The following is a 21,475-nucleotide window of genomic DNA, read 5'->3' on the forward strand; positions in this document are numbered from 1 at the left end:
TCCAGAGGCATGAAGAACAGTATATTCTCACCCTCCCACTCCAGGTCGTTGCCGTTGGTGATGAACTCCAGCGAGTCTGTCTCATCCGGCGTCTCGATATCATCCACATTAATATCCAGATCGTCAGGCGTATCCAGGAAGTCTTCGGAAAGTAGGGACCCTTCGCTCTGGTCCAACGACAAGTTCATATTCGGGGCCACCAGCGTGCGCCGCTTCTGGTGAGCTCCGCCCCCTCCAGCTCCACCAATGAGGAGAGAGTTTGGGGGAGCTGAGCCAATGGCGATACGAGTTACATTACACAAATGCAAATTATTCATTTAAGAAGAACATTGCGTTAAAAACAAAGTCACTTACAGGTTCTCCCCTCGTTGAGGGCACAGGAAGAGTCCATGTCACCCTCCGTAGGAAGTGGCCTAGTGAGGGAAATTTTTCAGTTCACTTAAAATGAAACAAATTGCAAATAATGCAAATAATGGTTCACGTAAAATAGAAAATCCATGACAAGTCAATGACAAAATGTCAATTTTTGGATGAACTGCTCCTTTAAGACTGAAGCATATTGTGATATGCTAATTAGCAATGATTTATTTTGGTAAACAAAGCAGACTCGACTAGCGATTAGGCCCTGGGGGTCGTTGCACGCGCAGCTGATGAACAGAGAGGGCTGTCAGAACCGTTGGGGTTCACAGCTGCTACTTCTGTGCTAAAACACGATTTAACTCGCAGACTGTTCCCCCTCAACAACGACAAACCAGAAGCCTTGAGAAAGACGGTCATCAGCATCAATAAGGCAAAGCATAGTACAGAAGTGCACAATATTACTGCATATTATATAACAGATGCAAATACATGTATGAATCACAACCCAACTTTCCATTTCTCTCAGTGGCTATTTGGTATTAAACGACAATTAAAACCCATTTTAATTAGCGCAAACTGAACAAATGGATGATTTAGCATGCTTAAGAAAACAAACCAACAGAAAAAATGCACAATCATAGCTGCTCTCGCTCACCTGCTTGTGTGGTTTCCAGCTGCTCTCTGACTGTGAGTTTTTACCCCACGCTAACATGAGATCTCATGGTCTCGACGCTGTTTAATATTTCAGAAGCATCATGTTTGTTGTGTGATGCTGGAGCTGCTCTTCTATGCCTGCCCTGCCTCCCTCTTCCTGGTGATGCTGCTTGTGTTGTTGGCAGCTCATGCGTCACATGACGTGGCTGCTTTCCATTTAAGGAGAGAGCTGCACCTGCTCCCGTCTGCATTCAGCATCCCACTCAGATGCTCTTTTCCTTTTTTTAAAGCATGTTTCTATCTGTAAGCCCAGTGTTGCCTTCAAACTTCATGTTTGTTTCAGTGAACCTTCTATGCTTTCTTGATTACATTAAATTCCCCAATATAAACACTTTATTGCATCAGTTTCTTCCTCCCACAAATGCATATGATGAATTTACACCACAATGTGAACCAATTTTGAAATTTGAGGCAGAAAATGTAATAACATTCTAAACCAAATCATCAGTGTCTATGGTGGACACATGGATTTTTCAAATGAATAAAAGTAAAGGAGCTTGGTTACCTGGGAAAATCATCGTCCAGCCATTCGTCTCTCACCTCTATGATTTCCATCGGCGGGCCCAAGTCAACGCTGCACATGCTGAAGAAACCCGAGCCTGAAAAAACAAAGTCAAATCCTCTCCTCAAGAGTTTAATCCCTGAAAGTCAGTGCATACCAGAGGTACGGATTAATGGGAAAAATCATTTTAATCCCTCTTTTAATCTCTGACTGAAGTGGCCTCTGTTTTAATGTGGGGATAATTCCCTTTTGTTCAATTCTGAATTGTATTTTTGAATTATGACTATTTTTTAAAGATTTTTTTTATTTTTTAAGAAATACATTTATGTATTTAAAAAAAGCTATAAAAACAAGATTGCATTATTATAGTTAATTAAAAGTACAATTAAACTTTCATTACTTGAAATAAGATAAATATTAACTGGAATACATTTTTGATCAAATATAAAATAAATATTATATATTTACATAAAATAAATTATAGAATAAAAATAGTTATTTTTATGTCAACTAGTTGCCAAAGCAATATTTATTATTATTTTAATTTAGCTGATGTAAAATGAAATAAGTTTTAGACTAAAACTGGATAAAAAAATAAAATAAAATAAAAACATTCACAACAAAATGACTAAATTGGAAAAACCTAAATAAATAAATAATTCAGAATATGAAGATTTTAATAGTGATGCTACAATAAAACTGCTGTATTTGCAGTCTAAATGTTATATATTGAATATTAAATTAAATATTACTTTGAAACGTCATGGTGGTGTGGCTTGAAACCACTTATCAATGTTTTTCTTAATGATTCTTACAAATTATTTAAAAAACGTAACAAATCTATCTTAATTCAGTCTTTGATAGATTAAATGAATAGCAGTACCGTACTCACATGAGGATGGGATTATTCCTGGTGAACTGATTATTTTTCCTCTCTTATCCAGAGCCGAATCCGAGCAGAGCGCAGGTGTTGATGCAGGTGCTCTGAGAGAAACACAAGACTCCTCTGTTCACTGTGAGGGAAAGAAGAGGCTACGCTCACTCTCCAGGTCACATCAGACACTGGATTCAGCCCGGCATGTTTCCAGAAGTGTGTATGTTCTGCTGTATGGATCCACACATTAACAGTGAGGATGCTGTAGGAACATCAGCGGTGCTTTGTCATATTGCGTCTCCTCCTGAATGCTGAATGCTGGTGCTCCAGGCTCAGGATGATCTTATTGAGGCATTTCCACATCCTCTGAGCACTGAAACAACAGAGGCTTTGAGATCCCTCTTTCAACACTTTGACCCTCTCAACCCACAGGTGGCGCTAATGTACAAGATTGTTAATATACAATCTCATTCTGAGTGGATGAGACGTTTCATTTGGTTTATTTATGCTTTGGTTATACAATATCTGTAATCCTCATGGGCAGATATTGTTGTTTATTAACCTGAATGTTATATTATGTTATATTATTAAATGTTGCATTTTCTGTTATCTATCTATCTATCTATCTATATTAGCCTAATAGAAATTATTTTGATTTGCATTGTAAAATTGCAATATTAGTAAAAATTTAAAATATGTGTTACTTTCTCCTTTGTTATATACATACATACATACAGTTATATTTTTTATATTAAAATATTTATTATAGTAAATATCTATATACACATTATATACATATGATTTATATAAAATTTAAAAATCATACAAATATCGAAATTTATATATATATATATATATATATATATATATATATATATATATATATATATATATATATATATATATATATATATATATAAAGTACATGTTAATATGCGGACATATTCATATTAATGATAAAATGATATTATATTTTTGTTTACTTTCTTTTATACGTAATATATTTGTACATAATAATAATACTTGGAAAATCCTTTAGTAAATTTATTTTTATTTATAGGCTTTCACATACCTGGATGATGTATAGTTGTGCGTTTAAGTTAATATATTTATTAATATTAATATACTTACAAAATACATGGGCTACAATAATCGCGCCACGCATGCGCGTTACGAACATCGGTCTGAAAGAATCAAACTTGTGGAAATTTTTTTAAGTACCAAAGTTTTAATCAAAACTCAGTTTTTGTCACTTTCAAATTAAACATTAACTGACCTGAACTGACTACTTTAAGTTTTTTTAAGCATTTGACGTGTAAAGTGACGAAAAAAATACTATTAAAAGTAATAGCTGAACATAAGACGAAACCTGACGTTTATTCTGTTTTCGTATGAATCTTAAAATAATCAACAACTCACTGACTTTCTCATCATTTCAGAGCGCCGCCTTGGCCCACATCACTGATAGAAACACACTAATTATAACTGTATAATACACATAATATAAATGAAACTTTACACCATAACGGTTTTATTCTGAGGCTCCGAGGGGGTCAGCGGCGCGAAGGTGACAGTTGACGTCACGCACACGTGTCTGTCACGTGGTCGCAGGACACGCCCCCGCCGCTGTCACTGCTGCTGCTGCTGAAGTTTCTATGATGGCGGCCAGTAATTATTATGGATTCACGCATGCAGCAGCCGCTGCCGCCGCCGGCCCGCAGTACAGGTACCACAGCAACACACGTGCGCACGAACACATTACTCCAGTCAGGATGACAGACAGTATATTTAAAAGAGATGCTAACGGCCAGTGCGCAAAGATCTCTCGAGCTGCTGCTGCTGGTGTTTACTGATGCTTGCTTGTTATTATTAAATGTGTTCGCGGGAAATATGTAAATACCGTATGTGTGCTAATGTAAATACCGCGGTGCTGCCATCTTTTATGACTCGTAGTACCATGCTTATACCATGGTAAACATTTGAAACTATGCTTTTACCTATAATTCTGTGGCTTTACCATTGCACTGTATTAAAAATTTGCATATGCTTACACAAAGTCCTGCATTTTGGTAGCCTGTTCTTTAAAGTAAATACTATTACCATTGTATTTTGCACACTTGTAACCCTTAGGAAAATTACCCATGGGTTTATTGTAATAAAAGTGTAGTTGCCATGTGAATAAATAAGTTCAGGATAGCTGGGATAGGACAATATTTGAAAAACTGGAATCTGAGGGTGCAAAAAAATAAAATAAATATAAATTAATATATTTTAGAGAGACGAAAATTAATATAAATATTGAGAAAATCATCTTTGAAAGATGTCTTAATGAAGTCCTTAACAATGCATATTACTAATCACTAATTACTAAGTTTTTATATATTTACGGTAGGAAATGTACAAAAAATCTTCATGGAACATGATCTTTACGTAATATCCTAATGTTTTTTTGACTTTGATTATAGAAAACTCTTTAATTTTGACCCATACAATGTATGTTATGTTTTCGGCTTTAGCTACAAATATACCTTTGCTACTTAAGACTGGTTTTGTGCTCCAGTGTCACATTTGCACAACCTCAGTTTTACTACAAATAACTTGGTTAAACTAGGGTTAGTGTAAAACCATGATTAATCCGTGATTACCACGATTTAACTATTGTAACCATGTTTTTTTGGTTTAATTTGTAGTAGTGCTGTCAAATGATTAATCGTAATATAAATGAAAGTTTTTATTTACGTAATATATTTACGTGTCCTGTGTTTATTTATTATTTATAATTTATTTTATTGTATTTAATATAAATATATATAATATAACATATTTTCTTTAAACAGATACAAGCATGTGTTTGTATTTACATATACGAAATATACACATTACACATATATTATGTAAAGTAAAAACTTATTATGGATGCGATTAATCGGTTGACAGCACTAATGTGTGGTAAAACCATGGTTAATTTTCAAAATGGAAGGGTATATAAACCTCATTAATTTTGAATCCCAAAATTCCCATACAGTGCCCAGCCGCCTCCTGTGTATTCCCACCCAACCACGGGCAGCTATAGTGTCCAGCCCGTCCCTGCAGTGGCCCATGCGGTGACAGCCTCATACCCTGCTGCCACCGCCCAACCGGCGAGTCCCGTGGTAACCGCCCCTTACCCCACGTACCAGCCCCATCCCGCCCCCAACTACGGCTACCGACAGCCCGAAACATCCCCACAACTGACGCCCACCCCTCAAACTTACCAGGTGTTGGCTGAACCAGTAAGTCTTCGCTTTGCAACATTCTTATTAATGACGCATCTCAAGTGCGCTCACTTACTTATTCCCAATTTAATTGGTTATACAGGAGAATTATAGCTACGGTCGACCACCACCAGTCAGCAGCTTTGAGAACAAGCAGTACTTTCAAACGAGCATCGCACCCGCGCAGAGAACCTTGACCGAGGCCTACTTCCAGACAGGTGAAGCTGCTTTCTCTTTCAGTCGTCTTTGAATGCTGTTAGAGATGTAACAATCAGGGATGTCCCGATACCACTTTTTCACTTCCGTCACCGATACCGATGCCGCAGTTTGGCTATTTGCCGATTACGATATAAATCTGATATTTTTATTTTATTCCTGAACTAATATTAATAATAAAATATTACTAATCTTTTTGATATATTTACGGTAGGAAGTTGACAAAAAATATTCATGGAACATGGTTTTTGGGATAAAAGAAAAATCGATAATGTTTACCCATACAATGTTTTTTTGTGGCTATTGCTACAAATATACCCCAGTGACATAAGATTGGTTTTGTGGTCCAGGGTGTTTCAATTCAATTCAAACTGATAAGCTACTTATAAATATTGTAGATACGTAATTTTCTGTAAAGTTGCTTTGTACCGATTTGTATTGTAAAAAGCGCTATACAAATAAACTTGAATTGAATTGAATTGGTCCAGGTCCATGTGTGTGTGTGTGTGTGTGTGTGTGTGTGTGTGTGTGTATATATATATATATATATATATATATATATATATATATATATATATATATATATATATATATATATATATATATATAAGCTATGTTAAATATAAATATTAAATTGAATTATTTGAATATTATACCAATTTTGTGATTATTGCAATGATTTTAATGCACTTAAAATAAAATAAAAAGATTTAATTAAAAACAAACAATACTAGAACTTAAATTGAAAAATCAAAATTTAAGTTTAAAATATGAATTCAAAATGTTAATCAATACAGTAGTATCTAAATAAATGCATTGCTTGTTTAGATTATTGTTATGTTTTATGCATTGTGTTAGTGGTGTATATAAATTACAATAATTCAATATTCATGTTCTTTTAGTGAGAAACCATGTGAAATTTTTATGTCTTCCATTAAACATTCTGAATGATGTTTGATTGAAAAACAAAACAAATAAACAACCGGCCCATCTAAGACATTTCAGAGCAATTGGTATACATATATATGTATATAGTTTTTTAAATCAAGCTATATTGCTCATCTATAGCTTCCAGTTTTTAGGTTTGAAATGAGAACATCTTTGCCTTTTCAGGGCTGAAAAGTGGCTACAGCCCCACGAGTACAGCGTACAGTCAGCCGCCTGTTCAAAGGCAGGTCACAGCTCTCAAACCCCCTCCCGCTGTGAGCTCTGTGTCCTCTAGCTACACCATCTACCCCACATCAACCAGCGTGCAGCAAACTCCAGCCCCCATATCCACTTACACCCCCAGTTCTTCCTTCAACTCCACAGCTGCGACATCCTACTCTGGTATGCATCCGATTCAGATTTATACGCCACAAATAGCCACCGGCGAATCATCTAATGGTGTCTCTGTCTTTGTTGCTTCAGCTGGTCTCAGCTATTCCAACTATGAGTCTAGCATTTACACATCCACGCCTTCGTACTTCCAGCCGGCGCAGTTGGCGCCCCAACAGGCACAGCCTCAACCGCCCCTCCAGCAGCCACAACAGCCTCCACCGCCACAGCAGACACAACAACCTCCCAAACAGCTCTCCAACTCCTCCTGGAGCAACAAGGGCAGCGGCGCACTCACCAGCTCCACCGTCAACACGTACAAGAAACCCGTTTTCCATCAGAACAAGATCCAGAAGCCCAAAGGTCCACCTAAACAGCCACAGCTGCACTATTGCGATATCTGCAAGATTAGCTGTGCTGGTCCACAGGTGAGCAATTACATTAAATCCACATTCAACTTCACCCCAAAAAATTAAATAAATCTTATTTCCTCGCCTTCAGGCCATCCAAGATCTTTCATTCTTCAGCCGAAGAGAACTTAAAGGGATAGTTCACCCAAAAATTCTGTTGCAATTCTGTCATTAATTACTCACCCTCATGTTGTTCCAATCGAGAGAATGATAACTATAAAGATAACTATAAAGATAATGATATTAGCGTCCACACCAGCAAACAATATTGTTTGTTTATTCTGAGTGCACGTGTGCTGTCGCTTTAAATTCCTGAGCTCATTACAGCAGGATTGGTTCTGATTGACTGTCAATGTTTTTAATCATTCATCAGAAAAACTAATTGTTCTGAAAGTGATTCCCATGATATAGTTTCTCTCATTCTACCATCTTTGTAGGAATAAGATTATATTTATAAAATGGAGAGTTCCGGTCCTTGATTCTGATTGGTTGAGCCATGTTCCAAGCTGTTGTAAATTACTCTACAAACACCTTTGTTTACCTCTGTGTTCTTGTGTTGCTCGGCAACCACATTCTTTGAACCACAACTGATTCTGAGGAACTACATTGTTTGGTGGAAGAATACTGTTTTTATTAATATCAATACACTTTATTTGCTCTGTTTTATTTTGTGAAACCTTACTTCATAAACAGAATAACCGTTTAATAAAAGCAATAAGCTCTGTGAAGCCATGGTTTGTAGTGAATTTATAACAGCTAACAGGGTTTTAGTTACTCTGCTTTGTGTCATGCCTAACAACACCAATTAACTTTTATAAATCCACTGTAAACTATGGCTTCTTGGGGCTCATTGTTTTAATGAACAAAACCCTCAGTAAAAATTTCAGAACATAGATTAAATAACTAAAAACTTTAAACTTTTAAACTTTAAACAAATCTTTTGCATATAGAAGGTCTACTAAAGTTGAGGGAATTTTTGTTTTGTTTTTTTAGAATACTGACTTTAAAGATATGTATTGAAATCTATAGATCTACAAAAGTACAAAAATAAGTATTTGGGGTGTTTTCTTAACCGCTAGTCAACAACATGCTATGACAATCCACCCCCCCCCCCCACCATAAAAACCCCCATTCCTTTTCTCGATAGTGTCTTGCCCTAATTTAGTGGAAATTGGTAGAAAACATCTTTTTCGTTGACTTGTGTTCTTGTGCTCTTCTGCAGACGTATCGAGAACATCTGGAAGGACAGAAGCACAAGAAGAAAGAGGCGGCTCAGAAGAGTGGCAGTCAGGTGACTAACGGACCTCGCGGTGTCCAGACACAGCTGCGATGTGAACTGTGTGATGTCTCATGCACCGGCGCCGATGCATACGCCGCACACATCCGGGGATCCAAGCACCAGAAGGTTTATTAAATGTTAAAGGCCATTTTCAGCACTCTTGGGCTTTTCAATGTATTTTGGGGTTGAAATGCACCTGCTGTCGAACTTTTCCTCAGGTGGTGAAGTTGCACACCAAACTTGGCAAACCCATCCCTTCCACGGAGCCCGTTTTCGTGAACTCTGCCCCTGCTACTGTGACGATGACTACTGGCAAGACAGCGGTGAAAACCACTCCTACTCCAACATCGGTTGCGCAGAAGACTCCGGCGGTGACTCTTTCCAAACCGGTGGCGTCTCCTGCCGAGAAACCTGCCACTGCTAAAGTTGCCATTATCGGTAAGCGACTTTACCAGGCATTTTCACTAAAGTGTCGTAAAACACCCCCATGTTTACGCACTGGTCTTTCACACTTTAGATCTGAAAAAGACTCCAGAAAATGGATATTTAAAATTGGAATAATGACCAGATTAACGTATAAATATCACTTTCAGCGTCAACTTTGTTTTTTGAACCGTAAGACGAATTTGCACAAGTAGTTTGTGAGTTATAATTTTTTACTATAAACTTAATATAAAACTAGATTTCTGAATGATTAAATGGAATTTGTTTGCTTTCGCGACATTTGCATTGGAACTTACGTGATTTTATTATAAACTTACATAACTTTACATGATGATTTAGGGCATTTTTTGTGAAATGTGAGCAGAACAAAATTTTGGTGTAAAACATTTAGACTACTATTTGTTTTCAAAATTAATTTTATGAATGACTTGCACGGACGTCTTTTTGCAATTATGTGAATTTACACAAGAATGCTTTTCCGAATTATTTACGTAGTCATCACAATTGCAGAAGTTTGTAGTATAAAAGATGTTTTCTGCATGACTAAAACATTTTTTATTCTGCAGTTGTGACATTTACATTGGAGATTATGTGAATTTATCATAAATTTGTTTGCTGTTGCAACAGTGTACATATCAGTTTAGGCCTTTTTGAATTTTGGTGTAAATAATTTGGAATACTGTTTGTTTTCAAAACAATTGATTTTACAAAATGACTAGCACAGAATTTGTTTTCAGTTAGAAAAACTGACACAAGAATGGTTTTGCGAATTATTAACTTAGTATTTTAACAGTCGCACAAGTATGAATAAAGTGATTAAAATGAATTTGTTTCCATTCGTGATGAACAAAAGTTAATAAATGTAACAATCTCCATTGCATTAACAAATTTTAAATGTTTTATGCATGATTTACACCTAAATTTGTTTACATTTGTGACAGTTTATGTACGAATGTTTAAAAGACTTGTTTTCACACAATTTTCACACAACTCGTGTCTCCTAAACTTTTTCACTTTTTTTCACTAAATGAGGCCCAACATGTGTAAAAATTTTTAGTTTAAGCTCAGTTTTAGTCACAAAGTAAAAAAAAAAAAGTCATAAATGCCTGATGTTTTCAGTGTTGTGATTATAGTTGTGCTATGTGTGTCACTTCACCGTAATTTCACCAGCGCTTTCGCACTGATCACAGAAATAGATATTTCCTCTTTAGTGCTTCACTCACAATACCCACATGATTGGAATATATGATTTACATCCTGCCTTGAAGAAGAAAAAGCTCCTTGCAAACATTTCAGTCGTTATGTTGATGCAATGCATCTTTCAGATTGTAACATGACATCAACACAGAAGTCTTGCTAAGTCTTTTTGCTTTATATAGTTGTGTTATTCATACCAGATAATGCTGCTCAGCAGGTTATGAGCTAATAGATCTATGAGTAATCATGCAACGAACCCTGCACATCTTAAACATGTTGGTAGCATGGTTACGTTACGAACAGCCATCTTGCAGAAACATGAAATGAAGTGAATTCCCTAATATCCATTTATGTCCAGGCAGCAGAACGTCCACACCAGCTCCGGTAAAACTGGAGGAGGTGAAGCCAACTGTGGTGAAGACGGACACTTTGAGTGACGATGAGGACGGTGATGGGACTGGAGCTCAAGGAGACATTCAGCCCGTGGGACACGATTATGTTGAAGAAGTGAGACCATACAGCTCTATTCGTGTTCAGTTAAGCTTGATCAAAACGAGTGAATCTGTCTTTTTGTCAGTGAATCAGTCAAATTGATTCATGAATCATATGTATTTGCGAATCAGTCCTTTGAGGGGTTTAAATCTCAGATTCTTGTGTTTTTATTCTTAACTTGTTTTTTTCTCTTCAGGTTCGAAATGATGACGGAAAGGTGATTCGCTTTCACTGTAAGCTGTGTGAATGCAGTTTCAATGATCCCAATGCTAAAGACATGCACCTGAAGGGACGGAGACACCGGCTGCAGTACAAGGTGAGATGTCTCTCTGGAAGTAAATGTGTATATTAATTAGTATAAAATTCATTAAATAATTATTTATATAATAAACATGAGTTTGTAAATAAGTAAATTAAATACTTGCCCAATGAAAACTGCTTCATATAATTATATTTTCTTATTTTTTTTAACTTGATGGACTTGATGGAATAAAATATTTTTTTCATGATATAGCTGTCAGTAAATAGACATTTTTGTACTTCAATATATTTATGTATGTTTTTGTGTATTGATATAATTATTAAACTGAGAAAACAATTACTTTGAAGTAATTATTTTTAATTGAAATTACTTTAATTACATATGACGTTGCTAGAAAATGACATTATTTGGTGTAATGCGGTTTAAGGTAAAAAAAAATAAAAAACATACTGCACATTATTGTTTATCTTTTATGTCTCGCCTTTCTGAAACGTACACCAAATATGAGTTTTTTTGTTGTTGTGAATGAATGTATGCAAATTTCATTGCTTTGACTAAAAGCTTGTATATTAGTATAGTTATTGTAATAAACTGAAATTTCTTATCTAGCAAATTACCCATTTGACACATTAAGGGTTGATTAGCTTCTCATTTCATGAACTCATGAACTTGCAAGTGACAGATCAGATTATTGATAACAAAATATTTAAAAGTCTGACATCAGTGCAAAACCAGCTTCACTTTTTGAGACACTTGAGTTAAAAACACAAGACAATTATAAAACAGTAAAGACTTGAAATCACCCAGGGCTGCAATTATTGACCAATATATGTATTGTTTTTCAGAAAAAAGTGAACCCAGACCTCCCAGTTGAGATCAAGCCCAGCAATCGAGCGCGGAAACTTCTGGAAGTAAAACTGCGAAAGCAGAAACAGAAATCTGTGCTGAAGAGACAACAAGAGGACGAACAACGCTGGTACACAGAAATGAGGTCTTCCTCAACATTCACACCATTTCGGTTTTATTTATCTTTTCTAACGCTAAAACCTTTATTGCATATTTCACTTGGCGTTTTTTTATAGTCTTAATTTCTTTGTGTGGTCCAGCAGGAGGTACGAGGAGGACATGTACTGGAGGAGGATGGAGGATGAGCAGTTATACTGGGTGGAGATGAGGCACAGAATGGCTCCGCCCCCTCTCATGGGCCGGCCCAATATCCCGGTGCCTCCCCTATTGGTAAGTACACGCAATCACATTTCAAACAAACCAAAACTGTTGCAAGTTACTTATCAAATTGTAAACAGCAACAATTCTCTTATTTATCTTTAGCCCGTGCGGCGTCCTGATTCGCCCGACGACCGCCACATCATGGCCAAACACTCGGCCATCTACCCCGTGGAGGAGGAGCTTCAGGCCGTCCAGCGAATCGTGTCGCATTCTGAGCGCGCTCTCAAACTGGTGTCCGATTCGCTGCTGGAGAAGGAGGCGTGTGCTGCGGACGACGACAACGACGTGACGGACAAACAGTGAGGACTCTTGCCAGCTAGCTTTGTGTTTATGCCATCGAATAGACGTGGGAAATGGTGTAAATTTACATGCTTCCTCTTGGACAGGTCGGAGTCTCAGGCTCGTGTTCTCAAAGGAGTCATGCGTGTGGGAATCCTGGCTAAAGGTCTCCTCCTGCGTGGCGACCGCAATGTCCAGCTCATCTTGTTGGCGGCCAAGAAACCCACCGCCTCTCTGTTGAGAACCGTTGCAGAACAACTGCCCAAACAGCTAGCGGTAAGCTTGTCTTTATTTGCGGAGTTGCTATGCATGTGTCAAATGTTTATGTTGAAGCTGCTGAAAACAATTATTGACTTCTGACCTGCCTATGCTCAAAACTTTCCACTTGTGGTTTTATCACCACGTTTCATTTTGTTCTGGCTGCTACATGATGGAAATCGCCCACATAAGAAATCACATGATCCCAGGTGTTAAGTTTAGATACAGCAACATGTAGCTGGATGTGTGCTTAACATTTTGCAATTTCTTAAAGTAGGCCTAAAGCTTGGCTTGGATTAGGATTATGTGTGATTCTCTCTAAGAAATTTCCGGGTTGTACTTCAAATTTAAATCTAAAAAAATAGAAAAGTTTGATATGATGTTTACATTTATTCAAAAATATTACAATTAACATTTATTATATTTTGCATCAAGCAAGTGAGTATTTTAAAGCCCATTTATATATATTTACCACAATTCAGCAATAATTACTCACTATGGTAAAACAGAAAATCATACCGAATTGTTTTATTCCATTGCAATTTAATTAAAAAAAGAAGCATTTTAAACGTATTTACCGTAACATGCAGAAAATTATATATAGAAAATATTTTTATCACAGTTTGACATATTTCCTAAATTATTTTCATGACAAGTGAAGATAATTCCTTAAATGTCATTACTGCAGTACAGAACCTCATTACGGAAACTTGTGGAAAATTATAATTTTGATTACAATTAAACATACTGTCAAAAAATTGTCTTTACTATGATTCGGCAAAAACATTACCAAAATGTATTTTCTTGACAGAAAATCATAGCAAGAAGAAAATAAAGAAAATAATTTTCATGACACAAAACCTCACTGTAAACATGCAGAAAATGTTAGTTTAACATGTTTTCAAAATTGTATTTACTATAATGCTGCAAATAAATCATTACCGTAACATACATGGAATTATAAGAAAATATTACTTTCATGTAAATTAAATGAATTTCCTAAAATGTCATTACTATAATGCAACAACAAAAACTCATTATAGAAGTATATATATATACCCCCCCCACCCAGATTTTTCTTTATTAAAATTGGAATTAAATTCAGTACATCTCTATTACAATATAAAAATACTTTTTAAAATATTTATTTATTATATATATATTTTTCACATTACAGCAATGAGATTGGGATGGTTGAACCTTGTGGTGATGACTTTTGCATGGGAAAAATGTGCTAAATGAAAATAATGTAAAAGTGCAACAAATCTTTGTGATCTTAAAAAATGTACTCCATTTACTTGATGCAATCAGTAACATACAGAAAATCGTTCCTTCCAACATTTTCTTTATTAAAATAAGAATAAATTCAGTGTGATACAACCATCATGCATTAATACTTTTTTAAAATGTAATGACCCTTTTTTTATTATCAATTTTTCACATTAATGAAACTTGAGATTGTCCATTGCGGTAATGACTTATTGCATGGGGAAAATGTGCTATGAGTCATGAAAATAATTTTGAATCTTTATAATCTTAAAAACATTCTTACCTATTCAATCATTAACATACATTTTTTTTCCTTTTCACATCACAGTAATGAAAATGAGATGGTTGTGCATTGCGGTAAAGACTATTTGCGTAAGGAAAGTAATGCAAAATATTTGATCTTAAAAAATATACTTTATTTACTTGATGCGAAATATACGGATTTTTGGAATGAAATATGACCCAGACATATTTCTGGTGGTTGATTGTGTGACCTACCAATATATAATTCAAAATAACTGCGAATGAGCTTTTGACTCTTTCTGCTGCTGTTGTGGTCCATGTATCTTTAACTGATCTTTAGTTCCACTGCCTGGTTAAGACACCTACAGAGAGAGACTGGGGCATGTACTTCATTTCCTTATGCATTATATCCCATTAACCCCTGCATTATCCAGCCAAGACTTTGAGTGTGGCATTTACCACTGGGATTATAAGGGACAAATTATGGCCCCTGTATTGACCCCCACCGTCTCCTCTGTAGTAATACAGTGTCCTTTTAACCGGCAGACCTTTTCTGAAGATCAGTATGAGGTGCAGGTACACCCTGAGGAAGCCAACATCGTCATTTTTTCAAGCAAGGAACCAAAAATGCAGGTCACCATCTCTCTTACCTCGCCAGTGATGCGCGAAGACCCCGTCCCCAACATGGAGAAAGGTTAGAGAACCCGTGCTTTCCCTCAGCAGCCCTATATGTGTTCCCTTGGTTCACAAAAAATACGGATATTTCCATACAGAATTGAATTTTCCATCAGTCAATTGGCTTTCCTGTTCATTTGTTACCCCCCTTCCCCTTCTTCACTTTCCTTTTTTTTTTCTTGGTTCGGTCCATTATTTGCCCTCGGTTTTGCATTGCTTCCTGAAAGCTTTTTTAAGGAATCAAAAACAGGATCTCTGACCTTTCTTTACCATTGTGGTGCAATATTGTACAAGTTGTGTTGTAAGATACATGAGCACTTCAGCATGAGAGAGATTTATGGCTTTCACCACTGACCTTTTCAGGCCAAGTTAGTCGTTCATATAAAGTGGTGGTGAATGGTGTAAAGATTTGGGAGTGACAATTGCATTCATTTTTGTGCGCGTACAGAAACAGGATCCTACATCACACAACTTTGAGATTCTTGCCATTTTCATGTCAAAATTAAGTTTTTAATAACTAATATGATCCGTTTCATCAAAACAGTGGCTAATATTGTTTTAGTAACAAATTATTTATGAATTTATTTGTATTATTAATTGTAAATATCAATTTATATTTTACCTCGTTTGTTTATGTTTATTTAAACAGCCACTTTTGTCATAATTACTTCACTGCATCCATTCATAACTATTTGGCTTTTGGCTTATTTTTGTGCACGAGATGCAAATTGAATGTCAATTTACAATTTACTGACTGACGGCAAAAGGTCTGGAATTCATGCCAGCTTTCATTTTCCAAGCCCCGCCCATGAAGGCCATTTGACCGACATGTCCAACAACCAATTACAGTTCATTTCATTTCAGCGTCACGTTACGAGGTGTAGAAATGTCGCCACATTACCAGACCGGAGTGTAAAACTGACATATTAAAAAAATTAAATGCCGCGAACTTTAAATATTTCACATACTTTCAAAAATTCAGCTTTGAGTTGATCGAGATAAGTGCTCATCATCCTTCTTTCGTGAGAGGGTTTGTCGCCATGGTATCTTTGTTTATAGGCGGAATTTTAAAGAACACTACACACACATGTTTTGCGGAAATTCTGTAGAATTCAACCAATCCGATCACGACTTTCAACACTCCTGAAGCATTTCCACTTTTGTGTCCCATATGCATCAGACGTTTAGCCAACGATCCTTGGGCGTGATGTCTGAAGCTAAAACTAATTTGCTTGTAATTACAGCTTTTTAAAAATGTATATTTTCTTGTATACAAAAATAACTGCGCAAAAACAATCTATTTCTTCATACAAGAATTCAGTTGAAAAATACATCACTCCTGTAGCTCATAAACCTATGTGGCCACTGCAATATTTTGGGACTGACAATGTATGGTAGTTTACAATAGACTTGTCTTTAAGTTGAGACCTAAACTATTAGAATGTGAGTGAATATGAATTTTATTGTTATTGTTTATTGTGGCCTAAAACAAACTCATCCTCTCATACTGAAGTTTTGACCTCAAAAGCCTCTGTAATTCTGACTTGTAACCTGAGGTCACTGTTGTTTTTATTTTGTTAACAATAATTCTCAATTCTATTTCTTTCAAACAACCAAAACCCAAAGTGGTTCTCCACACTTGTCCTGTTTGGGTTTGTTAATCATGCATTAACAGACCCAATTAATAATATTTTCCATTTACATCTTTTGCATATCATTGCAACAGCTTTTTTAGGAACCTGGACCTGCGGAAAACCCCTAGTATTGTGACATTTCGGTGTGGTCACTTTGTTTTGACTTGTGTTGTAATGATCACATTAACACAGCCTAGTGTCACAAATTCCCTAAAATATTTTTGTGTCATTTAATCAACAATACTTTTATATATTAATGAGATCTACTTACTATTTTCGAATAAAAGCTAAACATTAAATACAGTTGACGATGTTTTTTACATGTGTCCTTTCAGTGTCAGAAAAAGACCCTCTGGATGTTCTCAGCAGGACCAAGTGCCTTGAGAATTTAGCAGCTCTGCGACATGCTAAATGGTTTCAGGTAAAAAAAAAAAACTAAATTAAAATAGTTTAGGATAGGTTGTAGTAGTACTTTTAGGACAGTAGACACTAAATCTGTAAACTTGTTAAAAAGCATTGGAGAAGCTACTTTAAAATGACCTTTTCGCTTACATTACTAGCAACTATTAATTCAACATAGTTGTCAACGTTGTTAAATTGTAACATTTTTGCATTAGGAATAACAATAAAAAAAATCTGAAAAAGTAATAACTACTACAAATTTACTAGCGGAAAGTATCTGAATATAGTGAATTTTTATACACATTATATAAACTAAATTGACTCGATAGCTAAGAAACAGTTATTGAGAGAGCTTAATTTAGCTACCATGCTACCGACTTTAGCCTAAATTTGAAACATACTCTACGTAAGTAACGCTCTTATCAGCGCAAGTTTGACTTCTGATTCATTCATAGTTATGTTCCTAAACACAATAAGTACCGTTAGTACTTTATTTTTAGTATTTCCACAAGGAGCGCTGTAATTGAAATTATTGTTAACATACTTTTTCTAAGATCCATTTTTTGTTCAGGAACAACCATTTGAAAAGAATCTTGCAGATCAAGTTAGTTAATTTTTAATGATAACTGGTTAGCATGTTAGCTAGCTAACTACCTGATAATAATCTGTAGTTAAGTTTGTACAATGGAATTGTGTGTGTACGTACTTGTGTAGAGTATGTTTTTGGTCTTAGACTCAGCGATTATTTGTTTAAGTTTAGTAACATTTTAGCATTAGCTGTTGTTCGCTTTGATTTTTATTGCCTATTAATGAGTTTTATGCACAGACTTGCACTTTAGTCTTACATCATTACATTATGCTTTGGATTACTACAGTAAATTATAACAAAGTTAGACAATGTGAAAATGTATACATATTTTTGAACAAATAATTGTCATTCTACATGTCACTAGCAAAACAGCTAAATACAGAAAAAAATTTAAGGATGTATTTAGGCACTAAATTTACAACAAAAAAAAAAACACAATTTGGAAAGCTACACTTAGCAAAATGACATGGAACTGACTTTCGATTAAACCCCAAAAATACTCTGCGCAAGTTTTTATTTCGTCTAGCAACGCATATTCGATTTCATTCAATAGCTATATTCCTAAATATGTCAGCACGCTATTATGCCTTATTTTCAGTATTGTCACAAGGGGCACTATAATTTACGCTAATTATATGTTTTTTTATTACTTTTTTTCTTCTTCTACGACTAATTTTCATTTTCAGGAGCAACAGTGTGTAAAAATATCATAGAGCAAGTCAGCTAAGTTTATTGTCAACTGGTTAGCATATAAGCTAGCAAATTACTTAAATACATTGTAGCTAAATGTGTAAACAGTGGAACTTTGCAATTGCGATACATTGGCAAAGTGTTTGCGTACTTACGTAGAGTATGTTTCTGTTCTTAGAATCGACCATGGATAATTTTGGTAGCATTAGCATGATCAATTAGCATTTACATTTGTGTCTTTAACTGAAGTACTGTAGTTATCTGTGACTATTGCAAATTAACGAGTTTCGTCTACAGGCTCGAGCGAACGGTCTTCAGTCTTGCGTCATCGTTATTCGGGTTCTGCGGGATCTCTGTCAGCGTGTACCTACCTGGGGCAAGATGCCTGACTGGGTCAGTTAGCTTTGTTTGCTAACAGTGATTTGAGTTTTAGCTAATAATGGTCGCGTTAACTAACGTGCCGGGTTTTCTTTCGCAAAGGCCATGGAGCTGCTTGTTGAAAAAGTCATTAGCAGTGCATCGGGTCCACTCAGTCCTGGAGAAGCTCTGCGGAGGGTCCTCGAATGCATCGCCACCGGGGTTCTCCTGCCAGGTATGACCTATGTTATTTTAGGATTTTAATCATACAGTACAATAAACACGTGTGAGTCATGTAATAATGTATTAGTCCGTTATAATCATGCGTGTATGAATGCTGTTGACACACTGATTGCACATTGCATTAATGCAAAGGTACTTTCCACACATTCACGTTGTTTCCACACACATTGACGATAATGAATGAATGTGTCTATATATGCAATCAGCAGCTGGTTAGTTTTTTGGCATCTTTGTCTGGTTTTGTTCAGTTTCGCAACTTGACTTTGAAATGTAAAAGGCTCTTGGCTGTTGCACTGTATACATACTATAATATCCGGATTTTTTCCCTTTCATATGTGCTTATATGGGCTCCTTTGGTGTCCTTTTGGAGTTTGTAAGTGTCCTTTTTTGTAAACATATCTAAATTCATATACATCTAAAAACAGATTTTTGAGAATCACCCTTTAATAATTTGGTTTACTTTGCTGGATATAGCAAATTATGATAAAATAAACATTTGAAACAAGATTAAATGGTCTATGCTTAATTTCATGAAGTGTGCGATTAATCACAGAAAAAGGTGGAATTAATTAAAAATTGTAATTAATTGACAGCCCTAATATATGTGTGTGTGTGTGTGTATATATATATATATATATATATATATATATATATATATATATAGAAATGTTATGTGCTTTAGTCATTTTTATTAGTTTTCATTTTACGCTACATTTCTTTTTACCATTATTTCTATTTCAGTTTTAGTACTTCAACTTTACTTTTGGTTACTTTCCAAGTTGACATGCCAGATTAGTTTTGCTTTCATTTTCTGGTTTATGTTTTAAAAAATTAAGTACACTTGCAAATAACTTAAAACTTGTTCATTTGATACGTTTTATTTTATTTAAGCTTTATTTTTTATTAGTTTTAATTGACAGTAACAACACTGGGATAAGAAAGTCATTTTGTCATGTGTTATGTCATTTTATTAGTTTTGTTTTTTTTCTGGATATTTCTATTTAGATAAAATTTTTATGTCACTTTTAGTTTTCAATAGTAAATTTATTACTTAAACTCATTTTATTTCAATAAGTTGCCAAGGAAATTTAAACATTTCAAGTTTTATAGTTGAAATGTAGTATATTTTGTTTTATTTCAGCTTTGTTTTTAAATGAAAAAAACAACTTTTTTTTCTTGCTACATGTTTCATAACCCATTTAAACATATATTTATATTTAAGTCAGTCTTTATATGTCTGTGCCCTCCTCAGATGGTCCAGGTCTTCTCGACCCGTGTGAGAAAGGTCAAACAGATGCTCTGGGAAGCGTTTCGAAACAAGCTCGGGAGGATGTGACTGCCAGTGCCCAGGTACTAAACAGTGTTTTTCTAACAAACATTTCCATGTGCGTGATCCATGCTTATTCTGAAAGCACGTCTTGTTGTGTTCCAGCATGCGCTGCGACTGCTGGCTTTCCGTCAGATCCATAAAGTCCTCGGCATGGGCTCGCTGCCGGTCTCCAAGACTGGAGCTCGAAACCGCAAGAGACGGCGCGACGGCAGCGACACCGGCGAGGGAGAAGCCGACGGAAAGAAGGATAAAAAAGATGATTCTCACATCCCTTGAGACCTCTGCGTAATCCTCGCAAGCTGTTATGTCCTTAGGAAATGTATAAATATCACTCGAAGGGGAAAAAACACAACATCCGATGGTTCCTTTTTTCAAAAGGACAAGAGATGGAAAAAAACGTAGTCGTTCCTCTTTTAATGATGCAATACGTTTTTCTATTACATTTGAGCTGAAAATAGGCCCAAATGCAGCAGCCGCACCCCTTTGTCAGAACATCAGATGATGAGTGAACGTCGCTGACAATCAGTGACCAAAATAATAATATATAAAGTTACTGAACGTCACATCAGCTCTATTAGGCACTTTGACATATTAATGGCACTTAATTAAAAGCTTTAATTATCCAGACACAGGCCAGTCTTTTTTGTTTACATCATATATATATATATAATTTTTTTTTTTTTTTTACAGTGGGGCCCAAAACTCTTATGTCCACATTGACATTTTCATTTCCCAGACATTTTAAAAATAAATGTTGTATTATTTTGAAAAATGTAAAATGACCATCATAGCAAAAAATTTATATGAATCAAGTACTAATAAAAATACGGTAATTTAGTGACAGTGCAATATGTAAGCAGATGGACATTGCTGTCAAATTTTTTGGCAGAAAATACAATTAAATTTTTTTTTTTTTCTGGAAAAATTATTAAAATATTATATATATTTTTTTTTCTGG

The 21,475-nt window shown here is 35.5% G+C and overlaps 2 protein-coding genes across 8 annotated transcripts in view; one reads left to right on the forward strand and one right to left on the reverse strand.

The window, feature by feature from the left end:
* LOC113039345 (caytaxin-like) overlaps nt 1–2,870 on the reverse strand; it is a 6,609-nt gene extending 3,739 nt beyond the window's left edge. Inside the window, exons 1-5 of one of the 4 annotated variants that reach the window (XM_026197240.1) lie at nt 2,697–2,870; nt 2,469–2,589; nt 1,580–1,715; nt 355–413; nt 32–268 (exon numbers count right to left, since the gene is read on the reverse strand). In XM_026197240.1, coding sequence (XP_026053025.1) covers nt 32–268; nt 355–413; nt 1,580–1,656 — 373 coding nt within the window. In that variant the 5' untranslated portion in view covers nt 1,657–1,715; nt 2,469–2,589; nt 2,697–2,870. Of the gene's footprint in view, nt 1–31; nt 269–354; nt 439–1,015; nt 1,549–1,579; nt 1,716–2,468 lie in introns of those variants that run through there. The other 3 variants (XM_026197239.1, XM_026197241.1, XM_026197242.1) reach the window with 3 other exon arrangements.
* Nucleotides 2,871–4,040: 1,170 nt separating this feature from the next.
* Nucleotides 4,041–21,187, forward strand: LOC113039326 (zinc finger RNA-binding protein-like). Of its 4 annotated transcripts, none has more exons than XM_026197206.1 (19): nt 4,041–4,176; nt 5,476–5,722; nt 5,808–5,922; nt 7,034–7,249; nt 7,331–7,665; nt 8,870–9,052; nt 9,145–9,364; nt 10,926–11,074; nt 11,256–11,375; nt 12,167–12,312; nt 12,428–12,557; nt 12,651–12,847; nt 12,935–13,103; nt 15,144–15,291; nt 17,242–17,327; nt 18,885–18,980; nt 19,068–19,179; nt 20,440–20,537; nt 20,620–21,187. In XM_026197206.1, the coding sequence occupies exons 1-19, from the start codon at nt 4,106–4,108 to the stop codon at nt 20,791–20,793; spliced, it is 3,012 nt and encodes a 1,003-aa protein (XP_026052991.1). In that variant the 5' UTR covers nt 4,041–4,105; the 3' UTR covers nt 20,794–21,187. The 4 variants fall into 4 exon arrangements, with proteins under 4 accessions (XP_026052991.1, XP_026052992.1, XP_026052993.1 ...); XM_026197207.1 differs by having other exon boundaries at nt 12,431–12,557; XM_026197208.1 differs by having other exon boundaries at nt 12,167–12,297.
* The last annotated feature ends 288 nt before the right edge of the window (nt 21,188–21,475 follow it).

The sequence above is a fragment of the Carassius auratus genome, chromosome 22 (genome assembly GCF_003368295.1).
Source record: "Carassius auratus strain Wakin chromosome 22, ASM336829v1, whole genome shotgun sequence".
Lineage (NCBI taxonomy): Eukaryota > Metazoa > Chordata > Actinopteri > Cypriniformes > Cyprinidae > Carassius > Carassius auratus.